This window comes from Pelmatolapia mariae, linkage group LG9 (assembly GCF_036321145.2).
Source record: "Pelmatolapia mariae isolate MD_Pm_ZW linkage group LG9, Pm_UMD_F_2, whole genome shotgun sequence".
Taxonomy (NCBI): domain Eukaryota; kingdom Metazoa; phylum Chordata; class Actinopteri; order Cichliformes; family Cichlidae; genus Pelmatolapia; species Pelmatolapia mariae.
In genome coordinates, this window is record NC_086235.1 from 19,087,431 (window position 1) to 19,095,283 (window position 7,853).

The following is a 7,853-nucleotide window of genomic DNA, read 5'->3' on the forward strand; positions in this document are numbered from 1 at the left end:
GCTCTCAGAGATTTCATCATTCTCTTTCTCGCATTACTCCGGTCCATGCTTCTTCGCGGCGCAGCATCAGCACTGCTGAGGACCACCACTGAGATTTTCCGCTCCTGCCCGGTGTCCACGGTCCGGTTTGTTCGGCAGTCGCTTCGCTACCCGCGTAAAAACCGGCCGTTTTCAACGTCGGTGTGCTTGTGTAAGAAGAAGAAAACAAGCCTGTGGCTGCAGCTGGCGGAAGGACAAACCATGGACGGCAACATTGAGGAGATTCTCGCCCCTTTGAGGCTTGCAGTGAAAGAACAGGTAATTGGAACTTATCGCCTTATCTTTATCGTTATAGATAAAGAGTGTTTGTTTACAGTGTGATTAGATATATTTTAGTACCTCCCACTCTGCCACATTAGCATTCTCGCTCGTAAGGCTAGCCGGCTAACACGACCGGCTGCTCGCTGTCAATGAATCAGTTGCTTTCTAGCTAGCTGCTAACGTTAACTGTCAGTCATGTCTGCGCTCTCTGCCACGTTTCATTGAGCTGCTGCTGTTGCAGCTGCTTTTGCAGACACTTGTGGAAAGGGCGTGGTTATGATTGGAAGCCAAATCTGTTCTGCAAACAAAACAGAAAACAAAAAAAAAAACCTACACAACGCTGATCCTTCAGCATATTTTTTGTAAGCATGCCCATACTCGTGTAGTATGTTTTTGTTGGTTTATCTGTGTCTGAAGCCACCTCTCTCTCTGTTTAGGGGGACTTGGTTCGCCAAATGAAACAGGATGGAGCTCCAGATGTGGATATTACTAAAGCTGTAGCAGAACTAAAGGCGAGGAAGAGGACTCTGGAGGCCAAGGTAAGTAAATCAAGTCCACTTGAGCTCATGGTACTCTGGAGCAGTTAAACTTTAGATATATGATATGCTCTTCAAGTGCTTACACACCCCCAGACAGCCAGACCACTCTGAAAATACGATGCTTTTCATTAAAGCTGAGAAGTGTACCATCAGTCCACCTGGTTGGGATGCTGTGAAAACTATATCAAAATTTTATCAAAGAATGATCAATTTTGAGATCACTCTGAGTATTTTTAAACCTTTTTCACTCTCTCCTGTATAAGACGATCAGATATTGGGCTATAAAGATCTTAACATGTCTCACAAAATGATACCTGAGTCAGACCTGACTGGTAAAGGAAAGCAAGTAAGAGGGTCCTTGAAGCAAAGCTATTATTATGGTTTTGTATTTTCTAATTAGTTTTTTATTTTATTTTGACTTTTTGTTTTTAATTCAGTTTAGTTTCAGTTTGTTTCCAGAGTGGATTTGTGATTCAGTGTAGTTGTTGTTTGGAAGTGTTTAATGTTTATTAGTGTAATATGTGGATGGCGTATGTCAGTGCCAAAATTGAAGAAAATCAGCACAACCCTCTGAAAGCATTTTCATCTAGTTTTAGTTAACTCTAATAACCATGCCAGGAAGGCTCTGTGTTTTAAGGCCAAGAACAGACTTTAATGCTCAGATGTTGTTGTAATTTTAATCTTGGCACTTTGTATAAAAATTGTAGGAGTTGGCACTGCAACCCAAAGATGACATCGTTGACAGAACCAAGATGGAGGATACCCTCAAGAGGCGATTCTTTTACGACCAGGCCTTCGCTATCTATGGAGGTAAGACCTGGGGAGCCAGCAGTGGAAATTAAGCTTTCGGTTAGTGCTTAAGCCAGCGTATGATGGCATCTTTAAGCGTTCTGTTACCATGCAGTAATGCTCCTCAGGTGTGAGCGGCCTGTATGACTTCGGCCCTGTGGGCTGCGCCCTGAAGAACAACATCCTGCAGGCGTGGAGGCAGCACTTCATCCAGGAGGAGCAGATACTGGAGATCGACTGCACCATGCTGACCCCCGAGTCCGTCCTCAAGTAGGTGCACTGAACCTGTTATAGTCGTGGTCTCAACATTTATATTAGGCTTTAATAGGCTGTTTATTTATATTTAATAAAGGGTAATTCAGAAACTGCTAAGAAAAAAAAAAGGCGCCTAGTGGTTCCTAGAGTCAGCTCCAAAGTGCTGAACTGTGGGTTTTTGTTAACGGGCGCATATTGATTTCTGCGATTTTATGCATGGAAGCTGCCACTAATAGCAGCTTTCCATAGCCCGGTTGCAGATACACTGTTGAATGTACGAGTTTCTTTGGGATGCATTTTAAATCCTTGGCATTAATACACTTATTACGTTATTTCTTCCACCAGGACTTCAGGACATGTGGACAAATTTGCTGACTACATGGTGAAAGATGTCAAGAATGGCGAATGCTTCAGGGCTGACCACCTCCTCAAAGGTGAGCATGGTTTGCTTCTAGTTTTCCAGCACTGTGTAAACTAAAGGTGGATCTGTATTATTAATGGGACCCTGCAGACAGGAGGGGCAACTGCTGCTCGTTACCTATTCTGAGTATCGCTGTTGTGCCTGAGGGGGGGATGGAAGTGGCTGGACCAGCAGAAATCACGCAGGGCTTACAAAGTAATACAGCCGCTAGAACCCGAGACACTGGAACTGTACCAAGAGCTTGTGATGGACTGAGGATGTGTCCCAAAAGGCTTTATTAAGAATAATTTGCCCAGATGGAACAAAAGTGTGTAATCTCTGTGAAGGTTCTCAGTCATCCAGGTCATCGTAGTCAAAGGAGTTTGCGAAGAAAAGCGTCTGGACTTCTTAAAGTTGCTTGAAGACGTTTCACCTCTCATCCGAGAAGCTTCTTCAGTTCTAAGGTCAAATGGCCGAGAGTCCCAGATTTAAACCCAGTGGGAGTATCCCCCCAAAGAGGGACAAAGGACCCCCTGGTGATCCTCTAATCACATGAGCCAAGGTGTGAAAGCAGGTGTGGGACCTAATCAGCCAGGGTTTCGGGTGAGCTCATTGTGAAACCTGGCCCCACCTTGTCATGTGAATTCCTGAGGTCAGATGGCCCAGGATGTGAGTGGGCTTTAAGGCGTCTGGGGAGGGAACTCAAAACTGGATTATAGATGGCAGACAGTTGGTGTCGTAAACCACCGCCTCTGTTCAAAGATGGTCGCTCACAGTGGACATAGATGGCCTCTTTCACAAAAGTGTGTAATATTTATTAACAGACGTACTTCAAATTGCATGAAGAACAAAAACAAAACAAGCATGTTTTCATGAAGCTTTTTAGTTTGCAGCACATTTTCACATATAGTCAGTTTTTTGTATTTCACGTACTGTTTGTTATCGTTATTGCAGCTTACAAAAACAACACAACTGCTTTTTGTCTGTCATGCGTACATATCCCAGAGTTGTGACATTGTACAATGTAAATAAACATGAATGAATTAGCAGCCATTTTAACGGATTATACATTAGGAGATTACATAACTAGTGTGTGCAACCAATGTGGAGGACATATAAGGCCTCTTCTGGGTGACAGGTCTGTGGGGTGCGATTGGTTCAGGGGTTGTTGGATGCCTTAGCCCCCCGGTCTCCTACCAGGTGGAATTAGACTTCACTTGTTGTGTTTCTTTTAATGCACAGTGCTAGCTGAGCACACACGCATTCACTCATACTTTTTATAATGACTATATTGACGTTGAGCACTGTTGTAGGACTCGCTGTAGGTAGGTGTTGGGGGCAGGCTGGGATGTTGGTGGGAAGTCACAAAAAACATAACAAAAACACCACTGTCTGGTTTTTCTGTGTTATACAGCCCACCTTCAGAAGCTGATGTCTGATAAGAAGTGCACAGCAGAGAAGAAGGCTGAGATGGAGAGCGTCATCACCCAGGTCTGTGTTCATTGAGACGAAATGAGTCATGTTGAAAAACTGTTGTTTCTGACGTGGCTGTAAATCACTGACTTTGCTTTTTTTGGGCTTACCGGTTTCCAGTTGGACAACTACACCCAAGAAGAGCTGTCTGACCTCTTTGTAAAATACAGTGTCAAGTCCCCTACCACAGGAAACGAGCTCACACCTCCCATCTCCTTCAACCTGATGTTTCAGACGTCCATTGGACCAGGGGGGAATATGGCAGGGTAAAATGACTCCTCAGCACTGTGCAGAAACGTTTCCTCACGTTTGTGTCATTGATTTTGATTTTGAATCAATCTGCGTTTGCAGCTATCTGAGGCCTGAAACAGCTCAGGGAATATTCCTCAACTTCAAGCGTCTTTTGGAATTCAACCAGGGAAAACTGCCATTCGCTGCTGCTCAGATAGGAAACTCCTTCAGGAACGAAATCTCTCCTCGCTCTGGACTCATTCGTGTCAGGTGAGGAGGGGGTGTGTCCTCTGGTTCAAATAATATTTTGTTTTTAAGCTGAGAGAGAAAACGAGAATGTGACTGTGTAATATATATTTTTGTGCAGAGAGTTCACCATGGCTGAGATTGAGCACTTTGTGGACCCGAATGAAAAGGATCACCCCAAATTCCCCAACGTAGCTGACCTGGACATCATGTTATACTCCTCCAAGGCTCAGACCAGCGGCCAGTCTGCACAGATCATGAAGCTGGGAGACGCTGTAGAGCAGGTAGCCATAACACTGGAACACCAATGATGATGTCAAATCCAAAATGGTCATTATATATAGAGTGTAAGATGAAAAGCAACAAAAAAATGTATCTGGAAATGTATCTTGTCTCACTTAGGGAGTGATCAACAACTCCGTCCTGGGATATTTCATCGGGAGGATCTACCTCTACCTTACTAAAGTTGGTATTGCCAAAGACAAGCTGCGTTTCCGACAGCACATGGACAACGAGATGGCTCACTACGCCTGTGACTGCTGGGATGCTGAAGCCAAAACCTCCTACGTACGTCCCACTGCAGCGCTTCCTCACAGCTTTATCAGCTTGTTCGTACGCTGATGCTCAATGTAATGTTTGTCCCCTGCAGGGCTGGATTGAGATCGTAGGCTGCGCTGACCGGTCCTGTTATGATCTGCAGTGCCACGCGCGGGCCACAAAGGTCCCTCTGGTTGCTGAAAAGCCTCTAAAAGAACCCATATCCTTAAATCAAAGTAGAAACACAACTTCAGAGAAAGTCTCAAAACACAAAAGAGCCTTTTGATGTTGGTGATCGGTGTTTCTCCTTAACTTCTCCACACAAAACTGTAAATGTCGTCCAGTTCGAGCCCAACAAAGGAGCCATTGGGAAGGCCTATAAGAAGGATGCAAAGATAGTCATGGAGTACCTCTCTGTGTGTGACGAATGCTTCATTACAGACCAGGAAAAGCTGCTCAGTGACAGTGGGTGAGTGCTGTGGCTAATCAGAGCCATACTGATGGTTGTCTCAAGTACATTTTCAGGAAAGAGTTAGTTTTTCACATTTGTGCTCCTCAGAGAGTTCACTATCGAGACAGAAGGCAAAGCATTCAAACTCACAAAGGACATGGTCAGCGTGAAGCGATTCCAGAAGACTCTGCACGGTGAGTTTCACTCGAGAGAAACGTGAGGGAAATGATACCGGAGCAAGCGGTTTTATAATGTCTCTGTCATCCACAGTCGAGGAGGTTGTTCCCAACGTGATCGAGCCCTCGTTTGGCATCGGTAGGATCATGTACACCATCTTTGAGCACACATTCCAGGTCAGAGAAGGCGACGAACAAAGAACGGTAAGTCTGACAACATCGATGTTTCTGCCCTTACAAAATGACACCATGTTCAGTGCTACTGCACTCATCCTCTTCATCTATTTCTTTATGATTATATTTTGATCTGGAACGTTGAATCCTTGTGATTGATTTATGTGTATTTTACTAACAAGTTAAAGAGTAGGACTTAATTTCATTTGCCTGATTTTGTTATATTGTTGTAGCTCCTTACAGAGTTGAGTATTTTTGCATGCTTTGTTTTATTTTTGCTGGTTTCCTTTAATGTGTCTTCATTTTCACTGCAGTACTTTAGCTTCCCTGCTACTGTCGCTCCTTACAAGTGCTCCGTCCTGCCTCTGAGTCAAAACCAAGAGTTCGTGCCTTTTGTGAGGGAATTATGTAAGTGATTCCAAAATCAAACATCCTATTTCAGTCAAAGAAGAAAAATGGCACTTTCTCCAACTGCTTTTTTCTTTTCTCTTTAGCGGAGGCGCTGACCAGAAACGGCGTATCTCACAAGGTGGACGACTCTTCAGGATCCATCGGGAGGCGCTACGCCAGGACGGATGAGATCGGAGTGGCGTTTGGAATCACCATTGACTTCGACAGTGTGAACAAAACGCCTCACACAGCCACTCTGAGAGACCGTGACTCTATGAGGCAAATCAGGGCCGAGGTACTGCTTCACTTCATTCCATTTTTACATGCGTTAGGGCTGCGCAGGTAAACTCTAGGGCTGTGCTTTTGTCACAGCACAGAAAAACAGAAAAAACTGAGCAACCGTGGTAGTGATTTTCATAACCTTTCAGCTCATTCATTCATTTTGTGTGGTTTGGTGCCAAGTATGAAAAATGGTCTCCAAAACATAGACTGTACAGTAGAATTGGTGTTTAATGTATTCCATTTATATAGCGCCTTGCTGTTCATCCATGGGATAGTTGCAGGAAGTTGATTGTAAGTGATGACATCCAACAATGATATAAGTAATTTTCAAGATGGCGACCGATAAAGCGAAAGCGCTCTGTGTGAGTCTGTGACAGCTGTGCAGCATGATTTTTCATTAACAGTATGGCGTTAAACTTCCCACCTAAACCTTTCTGTTCAGCCACGTATTTTAAAATTTACCGTAAGCTTTTATGTCTGTTACTTTTAAAAAAAATCAGATGAAATGATTCTATAAATGACGACCAAAGAGAAATGCATATAAGGCCCAATGAGTTTCATCCTTTGCCTGTGCTTCACCCCTCCACAATTCATGAAATTCAGCCTGGTGCTGTTTGATTGTCATGTTGAAACACACGAAGGGATAAACAAGCAAACAAAAACACTGAAAATGTGCCTCCACCTCGACAGAAGAATAACAGAGTGGAAAGATGTGAGGACATGCATGGCTGCAACGAGGCTGAGCTTCTTAGTGTGGCAGCAGATGATGTATTTCAGTCTGTTTCACTCACATTTCATGGAACAGAGATTCCTCTTTTACTCATCAGTACAGCTGCATGCATAAACTGTGCAACTGCTCTTTAGTCGTGCAACAACAACAAAATCAATTGTGTTTTTAGGCTTTAAGTCCATTTTCTCTGGTTTACACTTGTGTTGGGCTCAGAGTGATGCCAAGACACGAGCCATAAATATCTTCAGACTTGATTGATAATTCTTTCGACAGTAAAATTACCAGCAACATGACTTAACCCTATTCCAAGTGCATTTCACCTCGAGTTCCACACACACTATATAACACCATTAAGTAAAAACGCTCCTCTTTTTCTCTCCTCACAGGTCAGCGAGCTGCCCGTGATCGTTCGGGATTTGGCCAGCGGCACACTGACCTGGGCGGAAGTGGAGAGCAAGTACCCCATCTTCGAAGGACAGGAGACCAGCAAGAAGGACACGAGCGAAGAGTAAAGTTCTCCCGTCTGCCAGCCACTTCATAATAAATCCACAGACTCGTTGCTTATGCACCGCCGCGACGATTACCGCGACTGGATTGTGACGAGCTGTAGTGGCGCACGGAACCCTCCTTGTGTTCCACACCACTGCAATCACTAAATTGTCATGTATTTATCATATCTTAACAGTTGTGGTAAAGCTTGCACGGGACTGTTGTTTCATTGACAAGCAGCATTTCATCCATGCACGACCATGCCAATACGATGTTAAAAGGGAGAAAATGTAATCAGGGTGTTTTCAGTGGAAGGAAGCGTCCACCATTCCAGTTTCAGGCAGATCTGATTGAGATATTTAACAGTTTCAATAAAAAGAGTCGGCACTTA

General features: G+C 44.1%; 1 protein-coding gene and 1 non-coding gene across 2 annotated transcripts; both read left to right on the plus strand.

Annotated features, from left to right (window-relative positions):
• On the plus strand, positions 1-7,853 carry LOC134634412 (glycine--tRNA ligase-like). Its single transcript, XM_063483601.1, has 17 exons — positions 1-297; positions 738-839; positions 1,547-1,649; positions 1,757-1,898; positions 2,229-2,317; positions 3,698-3,774; positions 3,877-4,022; positions 4,108-4,257; positions 4,355-4,517; positions 4,636-4,800; positions 4,883-4,990; positions 5,094-5,239; positions 5,330-5,415; positions 5,492-5,601; positions 5,886-5,979; positions 6,066-6,256; positions 7,360-7,853. The coding sequence occupies exons 1-17, from the start codon at positions 46-48 to the stop codon at positions 7,483-7,485; spliced, it is 2,250 nt and encodes a 749-aa protein (XP_063339671.1). The 5' UTR covers positions 1-45; the 3' UTR covers positions 7,486-7,853.
• On the plus strand, positions 2,015-2,151 carry LOC134635119 (small nucleolar RNA SNORA84). Its single transcript, XR_010094943.1, has one exon. It is a non-coding gene; the product is annotated as a small nucleolar RNA SNORA84 (small nucleolar RNA).